This window comes from Miniopterus natalensis, chromosome 9 (assembly GCF_054644295.1).
Source record: "Miniopterus natalensis isolate mMinNat1 chromosome 9, mMinNat1.hap1, whole genome shotgun sequence".
NCBI lineage: Eukaryota > Metazoa > Chordata > Mammalia > Chiroptera > Miniopteridae > Miniopterus > Miniopterus natalensis.
Genome location: NC_142089.1, coordinates 3,260,911 through 3,280,517, shown reverse-complemented (window position 1 = coordinate 3,280,517; position 19,607 = coordinate 3,260,911). Strand labels below are relative to the sequence as shown.

General features: G+C 57.5%; 1 protein-coding gene across 2 annotated transcripts in view; it reads left to right on the top strand.

Annotated features, from left to right (window-relative positions):
- Nucleotides 1-19,607, top strand: part of KAZN (kazrin, periplakin interacting protein) — a 261,857-nt gene that overhangs the window by 208,746 nt on the left and 33,504 nt on the right. For both annotated transcript variants that reach the window (XM_087820092.1, XM_087820090.1), the window contains exons 3-5: nt 12,993-13,129; nt 14,188-14,358; nt 17,699-17,888. In XM_087820092.1, the coding sequence (XP_087676218.1) occupies nt 12,993-13,129; nt 14,188-14,358; nt 17,699-17,888 (498 nt within the window). The remainder of the gene's footprint in view (nt 1-12,992; nt 13,130-14,187; nt 14,359-17,698; nt 17,889-19,607) is intronic.

Genomic DNA, 19,607 nt, shown 5'->3' with positions numbered 1-19,607 from the left:
GTGCCTTCCAGAGGCCATGCCCCTGCGAGGAGCCCAGCAAATACTCACGTTGCCTTTGGTAACAGCCCTGAGGGTTACTGTGGGAGGCCGGGCAGCCCTCAGGAACCTCACGCTGGCCGTGGGCCTGGAGCCCAGTGCTCACTGTCTGAGCTTGAGCTCAGGTGTGCTCCTCAAGGTCACTATACAGACTCTACTAGGTTCTGCAGCCGGGAAGAAAACTGTCACCAGTGAGCTGCAGAGTCAGGATTCAGACCCAGAACTGTCACTGCAAACCCGGCGGGTCAGCATTCCTACAAGGCCTAGAGTCTGGTCCCACATCAGAGACGAGCACGTCGAGGCTCAGAGCAGCTGGCCAGGAAGTGGGGAGGCGAGCTGCGAGGCCGCTGGCCGCTGGGCTCCTGCCCAGGCCGCGCGCCTGGCCTCCCAGGGAGAAGGAGGGGGGTCCGGGCTGGACCTGTGCTGGGCCGGGGAGGCTCCCCGCCCGCCTGCCGTCACGACAGATGTTTACCAGGCCGTCCAAAGTGGACAGTTCCAAACCGGAGGGGCCTGGGAACAGAGTGCACCCCTCACTTCCCCACATCGCCGCTCGCCAACAAACCCTGAGCGCCTCGGCTTGGTTGGCATAAGAAGTTGTCCCCTGGTTGGTGAGGCCTGGTGCCCCCTTGGCAGCACGGGACGGGACAGGGCGGGAGCTCGGTGCAGAGGTGGCCCCCTCGGACAGGACCGGCCGGTGGAGAGCCTTCCTGCTGAGCTCTGGAGCCGAGGGGTCGCCTCCCTCCCTGTCGATAAAGGCACTGGTTTGTCCTCGAGGCTTGACGAGGACTGGAAGCTCTGTTTGCCTCGGCTGTGGCCCACGGAAGCGGATAGCGGCTTTCCCTGGGGGCTCAGCCCGAAGCTCGTTACCGTAAGTCCTGCAGGGGTGCCAGACCTCACCCTTCCAGACGTCGCCATCCCAGAACCTGGGACCCGGTTGCAATCCTGGACCCCGGCGGCCAGCGTCATGGAGGCGCGGGTCTCTTGCCCAAGCCGGTGAGCGGTGTGAAACTGTGCCCGTCTCAGACCAGCCCGAGGAGGCAGCCTGGGCTCTCACCAGCTGTGTGACTGAAGGCGGGTCATCTGAACCAGCCAAGCCTTACTTTGCCCATCCATAAAATGGGAAACTGGTACTCACAGAGGTGCAGGTGCGGGAGATACCTGTGGCGAGGAGCGGTGGTGCCCACTGGTTTGCACCCCACTTCTCAGTTTGCAGAGCACCTCCCAGAGCTCCTTGTAGGTGAGCCTTCAGACCCTCACCCTGTCTTCCCAAGATTAAGTAGCAGGGCCAAACGTCGGAGGTTATGTGACCTGTCCAGGGTATCTGTGCCTCTAGCCTTGGTGTCTGTCTAGCTCTAAGTCTGAGGCTCTCAGTCCCCTGCCCCATGTACCTCCCAAGTTCACGGTCTGTGTGAGGCACTGCTGTTACTCTGAGAGGCAGCCCAGGTCCGCAGTGGCCCAGTGGAAGTGGTTGGGGACATGGAGAGACAGTGCTGAGGTCCCACCCTTCCTGGCCGTGTCCCAGGGGCCTCTCCCTGCTCCTCACGTGGTGCTTGTTTGCTGGGCCGTTACCAGCTCGGTTCCTGTTATTCCCCCAGACAATTGCCAGGAAATTCTTCACTTTTGTTTCCTTACAGAGGTCAGATGCTTTGCTCTCTGCAGAAGTAAATAAACCCTGCGAGCTGAGTTGGCAGTTTTTCCGGGCAGCCTGCAGGCCCCCTGCAGTCGGCCAGCAGCCCCCTGCCTTGCAGCTTAGGGTGCCCCAGCCCGGGACCCAGGGGCACCGGGGGATGCGAGCAGCCTGCAGCCTGTCCTCTGCCATGTTGCAGACAGACGGGGACAGTTTCAAACCAGAGCCAGGGCCGGAGCCCGGATGGTGTGGGAAGAGACTGTGCCTGTTGGCATTAGCACCGGTGGCTTCTCCCTCCCCTGCCCAGATCCCAGATGGGAATGGGTGAGGGTGAGGGTGACACCGCGCTCCCCGAGATCTGAGGCCGCCTCGGCTCTCCAGAGCATGCTGAGCGCCCGCCGGGAAGGAGATGACACCTACCTGGGAGCAGACGATCAAAGCCACAGCTCCTGGGCACTTCCCGGGTGGCACCTCTTGCTCGAGCTGGGGTGACTGATACCTAAACGCCACTCGAACAAGCCATCGTCAGCCAAGCTTGCGGCGGTTTAGAGGAGACAGGGCTGCTCTGAGACTCCCGCGGGCGGGACAGCTGTCAGCCCCGTCGCGGAGGAGACAGGAGAAGGCTCCAGGGGCAGCCAGCTTCCTAAAGCACCAAAGTCTGGGGCCCTGGCAGAGGCGTAACTTGTCCTCTGCTAGTCGCGGTGGCGTTTTTTCTAATGGAATATTTCAGTTATATACAGAAATTCAGTAGAGTGGCGTAACGAGCCCCTTGTCCCCATGACTGGCCCCAACACTGTCACCCTGTGGCCGCTGCTGTCCCGCCCCCCCCCCCATATTATTTGCGAAGCAAACCTCAGATACGTCGCGTCGCCTGTAAACACGTTAGCACTTCACTGTCACAGAGGGTTCTTTAAAAAACAACAACACAGCAACATAACCTCCAAACTGTGATCACACTAAAAAAAAACCACTTCGCTGTCCGGTCGTGACCCGGGTCTCAGATGGACCCCTCAGTGCACGTCCTCAGCTTTGCGTGTTGGGCTCAGGGTCCGAACAGGATCCCCGCGGTGTGATTCCTTCGAATGTCTTTTCACCTAGAGGTTCCTCTCCCTTTTTTATTGTTATTACTATTACTGGTTATTCGCCAAAGGAGCCCTGAGGCTTGTCTGGCCTGTTTTGCGGGATCTGTAGTGTGCCAGTTGCATCCCTGTGATGTCCTTCGAGGTGTCTTTACCCTTTGAATTTCCTGTAAATTGGTGGCTCATCTACGGGCTTCACCATTGACTTTCTTATTCATTTTCCGCACGATTCCTTCAAAAGAGATGTTGGGTCCGCCCCTCCGGAGAGCGTGCCCTCTGACTGTCTCTTTAGCGACATCGGGCGCCCCGGGCATGCGGTGCCTGAGCCCCCCCTCTGCAGACCTGGCAGGGTGGGTGCACTCTCGGGCCGAGCCCCGGGCACCCACGGGCACAGCTCACCGGGGAGGGTGGGGTCCGGGCTCCCGGGCTTCCCTCACTTACCAGTTTCCAGGGGAACCGAGTTCGAGCCCTCACTTTGGTCGCTCAGCAAGATCCCAGGAGGCGGCTTAAGTGATGCTCCTGTGAAGGGCTCGGCCGTTGAGACTCAGATGGCCAGCGTGACGTGTCCACTGAGACGGCCAGAGGTGTCGAGCCGGTGTCGTCGGGGTTAGCACGTCGCTGAGCAGTGCACGCCCCCTGGCCCGGCATGTGGAGAGACAGGAGGTCCGTTCCCACTTGCTGATCGGATGAGGCTCAGACATTGGGGTCTGCCCTGTTGGTGGATCAGGGAGTGGAGGGGCCCGGCTGCTCTGCGCTCCAGCGGGTGCGGGGTCAGAGCGGTCATGTGCTCGTGTTATCTTTAGAACCCAGCCTCCCAACGGGGGTTGAATTTGCTCTCGGTCCCCTTGCTTACCAGATGCCCGGAGGTCTGGCATGGGCCCGGCACTGTGGGCACCAAGTGCCACCCCCAGGACATGCAGCCTCAGGCCTGCATTTTTGCCCAACTGTCAGAATTTGGCAGAGGCCCCAATCCTGCCTCTTCTCAGAGGCCTTTCTCATATCTCCTCACTGCCCTTGGTTATTACTCAGGACGTAGGTATTGTCTCTGTGCTGGTGTAGCCCAGGCTTGAAGCAGGCAATAAGGTTTGCCTGAATGAATGAGCGAATGAATGAATGAATGAGCAAAGTAAATAGACATGATTCTCATCGTTTGTATTGAGACCTTCTTGCTGAGCAGGCTGTAAATTTCTCAGAAGCAGAAATTGTGTGCCTTCTGCAAAGCTGGTGCAGGGCACACAGGGTTACAGACGAACAGATAGAGGCGCAGAGAAGTTAAGGGACTCACCTGGCCCGGCCGGCGTGGCTCAGTGGTTAAGCATCGACCTATGAACCAGGAGGTCACGGTTCGATTCCGGGTCACGACACGTGCCCTGGTTGCAGGCTCAGTCCCCAGTACGAGGTGTGCAGGAGGCAGCCCATCAACGTCTGGAGGTCAGGAAACACGTCAGTTTTAGAGATGAGACATAGTCAAGGCCTCCCCAGAAACGTGACAGTGAATCAAGACCTGCAGGAGGCAGGGAAATGAGCAGCCATGTCCTTGGGGTTGGGGTAGGGCCTTTCAGGCAGCGCGGATGGTAAATGCAAAGGCCCTGGGGCACATTAGGGAAGTACTGGTTTTGCTGTTCAGAAATTCCTTGCTTGCCCAGCAGTCTGTTTCCTCTGCGTCTGTGTCTCACAGCCCAACCCAGTAGCACATCTTGGGAAACACAGGAAGGATGCTCAAGTAGGGCGGCCTCTGAGCGCCTCAGGAAACTGGAGCTCATTCCTGGGAGGGCTCTGCTGGGGAAGCCACTGGCCTGATTCAGGCTGAGCAGGAAGTGGGATTCACTCTCAAGTCCAGGAAAAGGGCTGAAATCACGCCCTTGGTCCCCTGGATAAGTCCCAAGTCCTTTGGGCTACCTCTTTCTGCCTAGATGCCCCAGAGTCAGCCACACCTGGGGGACTGGGGGGGGGGGGGATTTACCTAAGTTTGCTGTGTCAGAAGGCTGTAATTTGAATCCAGACCCATCTCTGATTCATTTGTGAGCAAGTGACATAACTTTCTGAGCCTTGATTTCCACATCTGTGAAGTGGGACTCTAGGTTCTCACCCTGCCTGCCTCTCAGGGTACTTCTAGGAAAAATTGGGGGGTGTTTTTGTAAAACAGCAGAGGTGAGGTGTGGTTCATCGCTGCTGCTATGGGTTTGGTATAATCCTGTCACTGGTCTCGATGTCAGTCGGTCTCTGGGCCAGGTCTCTGGTCATCCAGTCGAGCTCTGCTGGGTTAACTTTTAAAGGCAGGGTACTTCCAGCTCACTGGGAAGGCACCCAGAAACTCAGCTTTGTGTTTCTTGTGCGGGGAGTGGGGGGCACTTGCTGGCTCCCGTGGAACTCTGGGGCATTTGTCACTGTCAGGAAAGCTGTTCCCCTGGGAAAAGTCTTGGCACGTGTCCCTTGCTTAGAGGGAAGCTGCTGGCAATGCAAAGGGATAGTGGGTAGTCGGTTTGTGACCAGCCAGCCCCCCTGCCAGATCCCTGCCCCTTGGCATTCCTGGCTCTGGTTACATTGTTTTCTTGGGTCATGAGAAATCAGCCTCTGAAGGCTGGTGCTTTTCTATGGTGGGACCTTGGTTGCATGATTTAGCCTCTCTGTCAATCAGTTTTCCCATCTGGAAAATGGGAGTAATGATAGGTAATAATAATAATAGCACCTTCTTTGTAGGGTTCCTACTATAAGCATTAATAATACAGTAAGTACTTAGAACACTGCTGATACATAAGCACTACATAACTATTCCCTTTTTCTCTTTTTGGTTTATATTAATCGGATGGGCTGTGATGTCTGGGGAGGGGGTGGCATTTCCTGCCACAATCCTGCATTCTGCTCCTCAGCTCCAAAAAGTCAGAGTTCTCATGACTGACTCCTGCGAGTTAATCTCAGGAGAGACTGATGTATAGCCCATAGCGCCAGTTAATCACTTGTCGAGGAGAAATGAGGCTTCCCGATGCTGTGTGTGCCTAGAGCTTGCTCGTGCGTAGAGGGTGAGGTCTGAGACGGCCCTCCGAGGGCTGGGGCCATTGCGCTGCAATGATGGGGCGTCCACCTCTCCTCTGCGGGGCCCTGAGCAGGTCCGTCTGACTGAGAGGTTTCCTGGTAACCGCTTTCCTCCTAGAAAGTGAAGAGACGCAGTCCCCTCTGCAGTGTGTCTTAGATCCACCCACTTCTTTGTGTCCACTGTTACCACCCTGCTCCTACTTGTCCCCAGTCCGGTCTCCTCAAGGCAGCAGAGTGATCATAGGCCGGAGAAGTGGGCCCCCCAGAAGATAGTGTCCACCTGAACCTGTGAATGTGGCCTTATTTAGAAAAAGGGTCTTTGCAGGTGTTAAGGCAAGGATCTCGAGATGGGGCCATCCTGGACAGGTGTCCTTGTAAAAAAAGAGAACACGGAAGGGAGACAGCCAGGCGACGATAGGCGCAGAGGTTGGAGCCATGCGTCCACAAGCCTAGGAATGCCCGGCTGGCTGGGGACACCAGAAGCTGGAAGAGGCGAGCACGAATCCTGCCAGAGCCTCAGGGAGCACAGCCCGGCCACCTGGATTTCAAGCTTCTGGCCTCCGGAACTGCGAGAGTCAATTGTGTTGTTTTAGGCTCTCCCGGTTTGTGGCACCGGTGTATTGAGGCAGCCACTGGAAACTAGTACAAGCGGCTTCCCACTCACTTCAGAGAAAACCAGGCTCCTCTGCACAAGGTCCCCCGGGCACCGGCCCCACCCGGCCCTGCCTGGCCCCTGCCGCGCCTCCAGCCTCCTGCCTTCGCTCCATCACGGTCCCCATCAGGATAGAGACCTGGTCTGTCATGTTGACCCAGCTCCCAGCAGCTGCTCAGTGCTCAGCACACAGTCAGCCCACAGTAAGATTTTCTTGAATTCATAACTTTAAGGCCTGACAGCAAAATGCTGTTCATCTTGTTCTCGACCCACCAGATGATGTTGTTTCAAAGCAGCTCATTAGTTTTGTATAGTGGAATTCAAGCTCTTAAGTATTCTGGGGGAGACCCCAGTATCACCCCTATGAACCAGGCCCATAAGCCTGCCTCTGGGGTGAAACCAGCTGCTGCAACCAGCTGCTCCAAAAAGTAGTAAGCTCCCCGCCGTGGAGGCGTGCGGATTGTTATATACACTAACTCATTTGATTTCCGAGGACTCGATGGGGTCTTTGGGGTCCTCCCCGCTGACCCCCCTGCCTGTCCCCCAGTCTGCGAACTCCCTTTTCCCCTCCCTTTCCCGGGCAACCCTTTGAGCTTTTTTTTTTTAATAACACAAATGAAAGTCCATGTGGGAAGCCTAAGTGTATACGTCTGCTCACACATGTAATTTCACAGTCCGCGAGTTTATCAGTCCTGCGTGTATATTTAGTTAGTGACAGGCCTGGCTAATCTTTCTTCTAATTACACTCATTAACATTTAAATATATATCACCGATATATCCGGGCACGGTGGTCTAGATATTTTACAGAGGCCTTAATTACCGCACCCTTCCAGCCTTGCCATAAAACTCGGGTGCCCGCCAGCCAAAGAGGTGTCAGGTGGCGCGGGGCCCCCTCCTGCAACAGCGAGGACCTGCCATTTGCCAGAGGGTGGCGGTGGCCGGGTCTCCCCCGCTCGAGGGCGCTGCAGAAGCGGGGCCCACTACCAGAGATGAGAAAATGCGTCTCTGCGATTTCTCTCCGCCACACTCTCTTAGCTGCTGTCACCACCCTCCTCAAAGAGGGGGAATCAAAGACACAGCAACAAACTTGTACGTATCGCCGCTGAGGCTTAGGGAGTGGACAAATACGCAGTGGCAGGGGGCTCCCAGGAGTCAGATGGCTGAGTCAGGATGTGAGTCCTGTGGCTGTGAGAGCTGGTCTGAGACTGAGGCTCGGGTCCATGGCCGCGGCCCCTGGTGAACGCCTCCTGCCAGAGTGGACTTACCCACCCGGACTGCGCAGGTAGGTGGTTGTCGTAACAGCTGTTGTCCACCTTCGAAGCCCTCTGTGGATTATAAAGCTTGTGTTTAGACAGTTCTCAGCCTATGCAGTTGACAGGACTTTATGTACCCATTCCACAGAGCAAAACACCGAGTCTCCGAGAGGTCCCCTGGCCTCCTGAAGGCACACGGCCGGTGGGAGGCAGAGCAGGACCCAAATCCTAGACATCCTGCTGCAAGTCTCACCTGGACTATGACCCGTGTTTTCCCAGCAGCTGTCCTGGGTCTGTGAGGTGACCCAGGAAGGCCTTCCCCCAGGCAGGCCTAGGCCAGGGGCCCACAGGGAGCTGGAAGATCTCATGTGACAGGGCTGTCAGACTCCACTCCTCCCCACGGCCAAGGCCCGAATCCACCCCAGCCATGATGCGCGGGGCAGTGCCCACCAGGACAAAGTTAAGAGCCAGAGCATCTGGGCTAAATCCTGCCTCCACTTCCCAGCTAGGTCGGCCTCAGCGAACCTTGCCTCAGTTTCCTCATTTGTAAACTGGGGGTTTTGATGGTAACTACCTCACAGGATGGCCATGAAGGAAAATTCACTGAAAACTTACAAAACCTGGAACAATACCTGACGCATAGGAAATACTCAGTAAATGTTAACTGCTGCCACTGTCATCACCACCGTCACCACCATAACCACCATCACCACTATCACCACCACTATCACCACCATCACCATCACCACCACCACCATCACCACTATCACCACCATCACCACTATCACCACCATCACCACCGTCACCACCACCACCGTCACCATCGTCACCATCACCACCACCACCACCACCACCACCATCACCACCATCACCATCACCATCACCATGACCACCACCACCATCACCACCACCATCACCATGACCACTACCACCACCATCACCATCACCACCACCACCACCACCATCATCACCATCACCACCACCACCACCACCACCATCACCACCATCACCATCACCACCATCATCACCATCACCACCACCACCATCACCACCATCACCACCACCACCACCATCACCACCATCACCACTATCACCACCACCACCATCATCACCATCACCACTATCACCACCATCACCACTATCACCACCACCATCACCATCACCACCACCATCACCACCACCACCACCACCACCACCACCACCATCACCACCACCACCACCACCATCACCACCACCACCATCACCACCACCACCATCACCACCACCACCACCACCATCACCACCACCACCACCACCATCACCACCACCACCACCACCACCACCACCACCATCACCACCACCACCACCACCACCACCACCACCATCACCACCACCACCACCACCATCACCACCACCACCATCACCACCACCACCACCACCACCACCACCATCACCACCACCACCACCACCACCACCACCACCATCACCACCACCACCACCACCACCATCACCACCACCATCACCACTATCACCACCATCACCACCATCACCATCACCACCACCACCATCATCACCATCACCACCACCACCACCACCACCGTCACCATCACCACCACCGTCACCATCACCACCATCGCTGGGGCTGGGGAAGCCCACACTGACTGTCCTCATGTGAGCACTGCCCCTTCGTGGACATCCTTCCCTTCACTCCCACCTTAGCCCCACAGGGAAGGTGCCATCTTTGCCTGTGCAGATGGAGCTAGACTTTGCACCAGGGCCACCCCAAGGGGACGCTCCTCCTCACCCCAGTAGACCTGCGGGATTCGTGGTGAGGTGGCCACTCCTCCCCACCCCGAGCTGCCATCTCATGGGTGTCCCCAGGTAATAAGAGCTGGTATTCACTGAGCGCTCCCCCGCACTAGACACCGTCCCGAGCGTGCTGCTTGTATAAAACCCGTCCTGTGAGGTGGGTGCTATTTTTAAAGCTTTTTCTTAAAGTACAGCATCTATACTGAAAAGTGCAGATCTCAAGTTCACGGCTTGGTGAATTGTCACAAACTGCACACGCCAGTATGACCAGTACTCGCATCAGGAAGTAGAGCATCTGAGCTTCCTGAGAGCCCCCCGTGTCCCCTTCCTGTCACTCTCCCCGTCCGTGACACCCTCTTCCTGGCGTCTCACCATGTAGGTTAGTTTGCCCGCCTCGCGTGCTATAAAGGCCACCATAGGACACACGCACTTTGTGTCCAGCTTCCTTGACATCCGTCTGTGTGGCTCATCCCCGCGGGGTGTGGTTGTCATTCACCCCTCCTGTTAGACCCAGTCGCCCACCGTGCACAGGGACAGCGATGGGGGCAGCCCTCGCGCTGAAGGGTGGCCCGGTGGCTCCCAGCGCGGAGCTTTCATAGGTGGCGCCCGTGTGAACTTGAGTGCGGGCCCTTTGGTGAGCACCCCCGGCTCGCTTGCTGGACATATGCGGAGGTGGCACTATTTTTATTCCTCTCTTACGGTAGGATGGGGTAGAAACTGTTATCTCCACTTAATACATGAGGACAGAGGCACAGAGGGGTTAAGGAACTTACCCAAGGTCACACAGCTGGTGAATGGTGGGCCTGGGCTTTGAACCCAGTTGTCTGTCCGCAGAGCCTGGTCCCACGTCCTGTCCAGGCCCAGATTTCTCTTGTGCTCCCTCTTCCGTGGAGACCTGATCTGATCAGGGCCCAGCACCCATGGGAGGCCCACAGACATGGTTGGGTGGTGTGATTGACGGCCAGTATTGAAAACTAAAGAGACATTTAGGACATGAAAATTATGACAACCTAGAGTTCAGGATTCTCTCGAAAGGTCGGAAGGCGTGGGTGCGGGGCCAGGAACGGTGGGAAGGGAGACTGCTCACACTTAGGGGCCTGATGTGGGCAGAGAGCAGCAGAGAGACTGGCACAGAGCGGCAGGAGACGGGAAGACGCCAGGAGAGGGGCCCGGAGGCAGGAGAAGAAGATGTCATCTGCACCGAGGCCGTTCGACACGCGAGGACTGTGGGGTCACAGCGCAGAGGTTAGCGGTGACCTTGACACGTGGTGGACACGCCAGAGCAGTGCCAGAGAGGATGGGTGGAGAGGGGCGGAGGCTTGCGGGCACAAGGACGCACAGTCCTATGCAGTTTTGGTCCCAAAAGGAAGAAGAGAAACGGAATGAGAGCTGGAGAGGGAAATGGGACAGAAAGCCAGCTTTCTGTTAAAGATGTGAGAGAGCCCGGCCGGCGTGGCTCAGCGGCTGAGCATCGACCTGTGATCCAGGAGATCGCGGTTCGATTTCCCGTCGGGGCACTTGCCCGGGTCTCAGGCTTGATCCTCAGTAGGGGGCAGGCTGGAGGCAGCCGATCAGTGATTCTCTCCTTGATGTTTCTTTCTCTCTCCCTCTCCCTTCCTCTCTCTGAAATCAATAAAGACGTACTTTTTAAAAATTTTAAAAATAAAGATTTGAGAGAGAATGAATTGCATGCTCGTGGGACACTGGGAAAAAGCCAGTGGAGGGTTCAGTCATTCGGTATTTACTGAGCACTTGCTAAGTACCAGGCACTGGGCTCAATGCTGAAGATACTGGGGTGGTCAAGGCCAGCCAGGGCCCTCCCCCAGGAAGCATATGTTGCTAATCAGGGATGAACTTAAAACTGTGTAAGTAAACCCAGTGATCCTCCATCTGCCTGTGACCCGGTTGAGAAAGGCCACCTGCTCGCTCACCTGTAGGCGTCCAGATTGGGGAGTGGTTGCCACCACCTCATGGGCGTGAGTGCACTGGTTTTCCTCCTAGGAGAGGATTGGTGCTCGCTCGGTTGGTTAAATGGAGATGACCTCGGGTCCATGGACTGCGACGGTATTTAGCACAGCGTGGGCCAGACAAGACCCTTAGACATGCCAGCTCTGATCGGTCCGTGATGGCATCTGCCTCCCCACCTGAGGCAGAGCCAGCCGACCTGCACCTCCCTCCTGTGCCCCGGCAGACCTCTCCAATCGACCCCGATTCCTCTAGAGCTTGGTTGATGAGTCATGTCTGCATGGCCACAGGATTGGAAACTGAGAGCCTGTGTTCCTGGTATTTGCCTGTCTTGCCCCAGCCAGGAGGTTGGGAAGGTCAGGCTGCTTAGCTTTTCTAGGCCGCACGTGGAGAGAGGAGCTGTGGGGATTCTGGAAAGATCTTGGTACGGGGGTCAGGTGCGAGTTCCACCTCTCATTGGCCTCATGAGCAGTCCACCCAGTGTAGTAGGTGGTGAGAAGGAAAAGGGAGGTTTCCATGCCTGAGGAGCAGAACCGGCCCAGGTCAGACCCTGGACCCAGCCCGACCCACGTCCACCCAGGCCTGGCTCTGGGGGTGCGGTTTTCTCAGCTGCCACCGGTGGCTGCCACTTGTCCAGGCACATGGTTAGCTTTTCTCTCTTCCCCGAGTGCCACCTGATGGGGCAAGAGCCTGCTTATTAACCTTTGTAAGGTAGGTTGAACCCTGACCTGTTCTTCACTCACCTTGCTCAGCTCGTGTACAGGAAAAATCAATAAATAAACCAGTGTATGCCCGTCCCAGGGCCAGAGTCTGTGGGCGAGCTTCCCGGGGCCGTGCCTTCTTTCTCCCTCCCCGGGGCCTCTTCTCCGGGCCCTTTTCTCAGACTCCAGCCTGTTGGTCAAGCCCACCTGTAATTTTTGAGGCCTCCTGGGGCCTGAGGTCAGGCCTGGGAGCCCGGGGAGTGGGAAGGCAGGAGGAACCGATAACATTTAACAATTCACCTGTTGTGTTCAGGTGTCGGGTGATGTCACCTAGAGCTTAACTGCTGGGGACTTGCTCAGAGAAGTTCCAGGCAGTTTCTGAGGCCCTCCGGTGGGTGTCATAAGTTGCTGCATGTTTTTAATGGAATGCTGTTCCCTGTGGAGAAAACAGGGCAGATGGTGGCCTGGGCTGGGTGGTTCTGGTGGGTTCATTTCAGCAGGGTCAGGGTCCCATCAGCTTCTGGGGCTTTGGGGGGTATCACAGGCTCACCAGATCTCCAGCTCCTTCACGTTGGGGAGCTGCCAGTTCAGAGCAGGGATAGACGTTTAATCAAGGACTTGCTTCCCTGGTTGGATCAATAAAACTGGGAGGTGACAGTAGGGACTCTAGAAACAGACGGACCTGAGTTCAAATCCTGAGAATGCCACTGAGTGACCCGGGAGCTTGGGAGAGAAACATCATCTTTCTGAACCGTTTTCTCGTCTGTTAAAAAGGGGATAGAAATAGGGCCCCTTCTCAGCTCTCGGGGCGACAGGCAGCTGGGACCTCGGGAACTAACTTGCTGTTGGTCCCCCAGCCATGAAAGCCGACCGGAAGCGCCTGAAGGGCGAGAAGACAGACCTGGTGAGCCAGATGCAGCAGCTGTACGCCACGCTGGAGAGCCGCGAGGAGCAGCTGCGGGACTTCATCCGCAACTACGAGCAGCACCGCAAGGTCAGGGGCCGGCCCTCCCCGCGCCCTGCCCGCCCCAGCCCCGGCACAGGTGTGGCCTCTCAGACCCCAGGGCACGGCCTCTCTGCTCTTGTCACCTTGTGCTCACTTGGGGACGCCCCCGACGTGTCTGGCGCTGCCTGGGCACTGAGATGAAACGGGCACAGCTCCTAGTTGAGGGCTCCATGGCTTCTGGGAAAACAAACATGGACAGGAAGGCTCAGTCGGTGACACTGCGTGCTCTGGATAAAGGCTGGCCTAGGTTCAGATCCCGGCTCCCCATGTGTGTGCCCTTGGATATCTCAGCCTTTCTGAGCCTCAGTTTCCTCATCTGCCAAACAGTGACCGTGGTGCAGCTGTGGTGAGGGCTGCGGTGATGAATGCAGAGCACTCAGCAGGGTGTCTAATGCGTAGTTAGCGCTCAGCAAATGTTAGCTCCGCATCTTAATAATACCATAAAAACTGTGTGAAGAGAGAGCTGGGGAGCAACAGTGAGACAGGAAATTCTACATGCAGGAAGATAGTCTTGGAAGGCTTCACAGAGGAGGTGACTACGAATCGGGCTCTGTGGGATGAATAGGAGTTTATGGTCAGATAACTGAGGAACTTGGTTCAGCAATTATCTGTCTGATATGTGGTGTGAACATGCCAAAGAGGGTACCAAAGCTTAAAGAGCCAGCCCCCCCATCCGAGCAGGCCTCAGTGAGCCACGGCATCTGTGGGAGAGAGTTGTAACCTTCTGGTGTACAGGGCAAAAAAACTGTGGAAAACTGTTCATGTGCATGACACCACATGACGAGGGCTGTGACCACTGTTCACTTGTACTCTGGGGAGAAAATAGAGGCTAGAGGTTTGTTCAGCTCTGTTGGCCACGGAAGGTTTGGTAAGTTCCGTCTCCCACAAGTTTGTGGCACAACTGGGATTTGAACCCAGGGCTTTCTCACTGCAGAGCCTGAGCTCCTGGCCACATGCAGCGGGGCCTCCCCGCATCTTGGGGTATCTCCGGGCCAAGAGGGGGGCTCTGCACACCCGTGGTGAGGCCTGGCGCTCTCCCCCCTCAGGAGAGCGAGGATGCCGTCAAGGCTCTGGCGAAGGAGAAGGACCTGCTGGAGCGCGAGAAGTGGGAGCTTCGGCGCCAGGCCAAGGAGGCCACAGACCACGCCACGGCGCTGCGCTCGCAGCTGGACCTCAAGGACAACCGCATGAAGGAGCTGGAGGCCGAGCTGGCCATGGTGAGACCCCCTCCCAGCCCTGCGCACTCACCCGGGGCGGTGGGCTTGTGCCGAGAGGCAGGGCGCAGACCTCGGTTCACCCAGGAACCCTGGGGTGGGGTGGAGTCCAGCAGAGCGAGGGGGTTGGCCCGGGGGGGGTTTGTGTGTCTGTGATGATGGCATCTTCTTCCCACGCCAGCCCTGAGCCTGGGGCAGCCTTTCACCCGCGCCTGGGCCTGGGAGTCCATCCATTCTTCCGCACTCCCCAGACTACTGTAAAAGTAAAAGCCCATTTTTGTTTAAAAATACACATATTTGTTTAGGAAACCATTTGGGAAGAAATATACCAAAACCTTAGTAATGGTTAGCTCTGGGTACCGGGATTACAAGTGAGTTTTAGTTTCCTTTTTTTTTGCCTTATTTTCATCTATAGTGAGAATGTCAAGGAAAAAAGTGTTACATTTTTCTAATCAAAAACCTTCAGAATACTTCCAAAACCGGTTTTCTGTGGTGGTGCACAGCCGCACGTGGGGACAGGCCCGTGGTGTGTCTGGGCCTGGTGGGAAACTGAGGTCCAGGGCCCCAGAGTTCTGTTCTCCTTGCTGCTGTGTGATCTTGGGCCGCTCCCTGAACTTCTCTGGGCTTCAGTGGCCTTTATCTGGTAGTGGGGTGGGGCTGAAGGTCTTGATCCCACCCTTTGTGCTCCACGAGGTGGCTAGGAAGCGCTAGGGAGCCCCCGAGGGGTAGAGAGGCCTACCTGGCTCAGCGTCCTCCTGCAGAGCACTGATGTGAGCAAACTGTGGTTACAGCCATGGGTTCTGGGTTCGAATCCAGCCCCCATCCCTTTCTAGCTGTGTGACCTTGGGCAGGATCCTTCACCTCTCTGAGCCTCAGTTGCATCAAGTCTGCATCGGGGTAACTGTATATATCTCCTAGGGCTCTCACGAGGATTTCAGTGAAATCATGCGAGGGAAGTGCTTCGCACGGCACCTCTGCATGGTTAGTGATGGCACAGACGGAGGCTTTCTAAGGTCACTTCCTTCAGGGCCAAGGCCGCCCCGGGCTGGTCAGGATCATGGGTCCCTCTAGGGACCGTCCGCGCTCTGCCTCCTGGGTCTCCTTGTCCGATGCTGACCCCTAGTGGTGAGAGCTGCCCAGGGCCTGCGGCTGTCGGGTCCCCGCTTGGGGTGGCGGTGGGGGCTTCCCACCGGCCGGCGGCCCGCGGTGCGGCGCTCTGCTGCCCGCCCAGGACGAAGGGGCCATTCCACGTGCCCAGCAGGTGAGGCCCCACCTGGGAGAGGAAAGCCCGTGGAGACCTGAAAGTGACCCTGCCCCGGCCTCTCCCTGTGGTGCCTTAAAGGGCTTGTTTCAGGGACAGCTGGACTTCCCGTGTGGCTAGGACTGCTGCCGGGGGCAGAGCGGAGCGCTGACTACCTACCGGGCGCCAGCAGACCCACCCGGCTGCTCATTGCTCCGCCCTGAGTGCACCTGCTGGGCAGCCAGGATGGATGGGGCAGGAGGAAGGGAGCAGCTGCCCACTTGGAGTGGGGCCAGGACAGGGGGCCGGGACACACGTGCGCCTGGAGGGGAAAGCAGATGCGGCCCCGAGTGAGGGGCGGGGGGCGGGGAAGCATGAGTGCGTGAAGCGGGGCTCCTGCCAGCACGTGGCAGCTCCGGGCCACACCCGGCCTCGCTCCTTCCGCGGAGAGGTCGCTCCGTTGTCCTGGCACTGAGTTCACAGAGCTGATTCGCTGGGCCATGAGTCCCACGCGGCAGGGGCTGGCTTCCATTTATTCTGCGGCTTCCATTTATTCTGCGGGTTTTTACCACGTGCTTCACTACACGTGCCCAGCCCCAGGCCAGGTGCTGGGGACTCCATAGCGACTAAACACGCCCCTTCCTCTGCCTCATGGACTGAGTCTGTGTCACGTATGCTGGTTATTTTCTTGTCCCAGTGGAGCGTGGGCACCGAGGAACCCACAGGGGGCTCGCAGTGGGACACCCAGGCTTGGAGCCCAACTTGGATGTTGTGCTTGCTGAACACTCTTGGAGAAGTCGCTTAACCTCTCTGAGCCTCTGGCTTCTCCTCAGTCCAGCACAGATAACTGCACACTCCCTGCTTGAGGCCCAGGGCTGCTGCACTGAGCACAGGAAGATTTTCTAAGCGAGGGAGGAGATTATTACCTGGCAGGGGGGTGGGGCCGACACCCTCTACTTGACCTCCCTCCGCCCTATAGGTTTATACTCCCTGGGGCTGATGGTGGGAGGGGAGCCATTTCGCAGACTCCTGGGGTGGCTGAGCTGGACGGAACCCTAAAGATCTCTTGGTCCAGGCCCTTCCTTGTACAGATGTGGAAACTGAGGCTTAGAGAGGGCAGCGACGTACCTAAAATAACACAGCTGGTCAGCATGATGAGGCTGTTTTGGGCTTTAGGCCAAGGACTGTCCATTTATCGGCTGGACTCTCCACTCCACCAGCAGCTGAGGCCTTGGGTGAGGTATGGAAAGTTGTGGAGCAGGAGAGATGAGGTGAAGTCTTTCATTTTATCTGTGTTCAAATTAGGGGCAAAGCCAGAGCTCACAGTGGCTCTGCCATCTATAGTGACCCCCTGGGCATCAGATTTCCTGGAGAGCTCAGTGTGGGACCCTGGGGACCCTCCTTGTGCCCCTCTCCCCTGCATGAGCCTGGGGAGCCAGGTGGGAAGTAGAAATTGGCTGTGATGAAAAGAATATGCGTTAATACATTGCTAATATGTGCCGCTTTTCTCCCCAAAAATAATTTGCATTTGTTTCTAATAAAACCTCACATATCCTGGGAGGGGTAACCCAAAGCTGAGAGAGACCTCAGCCACTGGGTGGAGAAAGGAAAAGCTGTCTAACTCTCCCCCCACCACCCGCCCTGACTCAGCCCCACGCTTTCCGTGTCCCGTGCATTCTCACCGTGACCCTGAGCGCCAGGGTGAGGACTGGCTGTCCCCAGCCTGCACTGTGCAGCACCTTGTGAAGGGGGAGGGAGATCACAGGTTGATGTGGGGGGAGCCAACACGGTGGAACCCAAAGCACCATTTTCTCCCAAAGTCCTTCAAATCCCAGCTGGTCCTCAGAGAGCCCAAAAGAATGGGTAATATGTGGGTGCGTGGCCCCCTTTTCTCTCCTATTGCTAGTCTCACTTGGTGGTGTCAGGAGCTAAGGGGTGTCCAGGGGAGCCCCCAGGTGAGGCCTGCCCTGCAGCTGCCTGGTTACTGATGGCTCTCGATGCACAGCCCCAGATGCCCTGGGCCAGAGGTCAGTTCATGGTTTCTCACAACGGTAAGAGGTCCCCTGGTCACGGCACCCTCTTGTTTCCCGGCTCCCTCTCCAGGCCAAGCAGTCCCTAGCTACGCTGACCAAGGACGTCCCCAAGCGGCACTCGCTCGCCATGCCGGGCGAGACGGTGCTCAACGGCAACCAGGAGTGGGTGGTGCAGGCCGACCTGCCGCTGACCGCGGCCATCCGCCAGAGCCAGCAGACGCTCTACCACTCGCACCCCCCGCACCCCGCCGACCGGCAAGGTGAGTCCCCCGCCACCAGGACCGGGGGGGGGCAGCCTCTCCGTCTGCACTGTAGCCGCCTGGGGGGTCGGGCAGACGCCAGGGGTTCAGGTAACTGAGGAGTCTCAGAGACGGGCCTCAGCCACGGCTGGATCCTGGGGCTCAGACAATACCTGCGTCTGTCTGTCTGTCTCTCTTCGTCTCTCAGCCCAGCCTGCCTCCAGTTGGCCTCATTTTTAGTTTGTCTGTTTCCACGAGACAGCAGAACAGTCCGCAGCAGTTGCAGGCTTCTCGCTCCCAGCTCAGGCGTCCAGAAGGGGAACCAGTCTCTTTCTCTGTGTCCATAGCAAATCCCAAAGGAGGACTCTGACTGGCCAGCCCGAGTCCCATGCCCACCCCAGGACCAGTCACTGTGTCTGGGCCCGGTGCACTGATTCTGCAGCCTGGCGCACATGGCATCCTTGGCAGGGGAGGCAAATAAGCTCCTTGAGTGACAGCACCACACAGTCACAGGATGTGCCAGAAATAAATGTCACAGGTGTTTGCTGTGGGCACTGGCGGGAGGAAGGGCCCAGCCTCTGGGCAGCATCTGCGCCCACTGGCCACAGTACAGCCCCGGGCCCCCCTGCACACCTGCCGCCCACCTGGCTCCGGTCCCGGTTACTCCGGTGAGTGGCTGCCTGTGTGTGACAAGTGTGGGTTGCTGTCTCATCACCTGGCTGGGAATCCAAGTTCTGACTCCAAAGCCCCTCCACACATACCCCCACCAGACCTATGGCCATTGGCAGCTAGGACTGTCTTTCCCGGTAATAGAGCCCCGCCTGCTCGCATGCTACCTGCACATAGTAGGCCCTCGGCCCGTCTTGCCTAACAATGCCCCCTCCACCCTGGGCCTGCGCCTGCAGCCGGACGGTGCTCTGCTGGGGGCTTGTGCGGGCTTCCGTCTGTGCCTTTCACTAACGGCCGCTGACTGAGCACCTTCTGCGGGCCAAGCACCTTGAGCTCTGGGGTCAGCATGGACAGGACACCCAGGGTGCCTGCCCTCGTGGGGCTGACACTGCAGGTGTGAAGACAGGCAACACCCGTAACTAAGCTGACACATAGATTACAGCCTGTAATTAGCACAGGGAGAGAAATCCACAGAAAACAGGTGCTTGGGTGGAAAAAATAAGGCCTGGGGAGAGCTGGTCATCGAGGAAGGCCTCTTTGGGGACAAGCCTGATGAGAATGTGCCCGATGGGCGGCAGGACCAGCAGGGACTGAAGCAGGGAGGAGATGGCGTGTGTCGGGGACTGTCAGAAGGCCAGGGTGACACAGCCGAGGCTGGCGGGGTAGGCGGGGCCGTATCCCTGGGGCCTCAGCTGGTGTGAGGAGTGGAGGAGGCCGGCCCCTGGAGGCCACCGTGGTCTTCCAGCCGAGAGATGCTGTTGGCCTGGGCTCCAGTGGTGGCAGCGGAGTTGGAGAGAAGTGGGTGGACCTGGGGCTGTGTTTAGAAGCACTGATGGTGAAGGGGCGTGGGGCGTGGTGGGTGCGGTGGGGGGGAAGACGAGCTGATGGAGGCCTGTAGGCATCTTGCTTGGGAAGCTGTTGGGATTACACCAGGTTTAGGGACGTCCAGGTGGTGGGAGGGAGCCTTGTGAGGACAGTCACTGAGGTCCCTGGAGACTCCACCTCTTCCTCTCCTTCACTTGGTTAAGAGCAGGGCTAATTGGATCCAGAGGCTGTGATGGGAGATTCCTC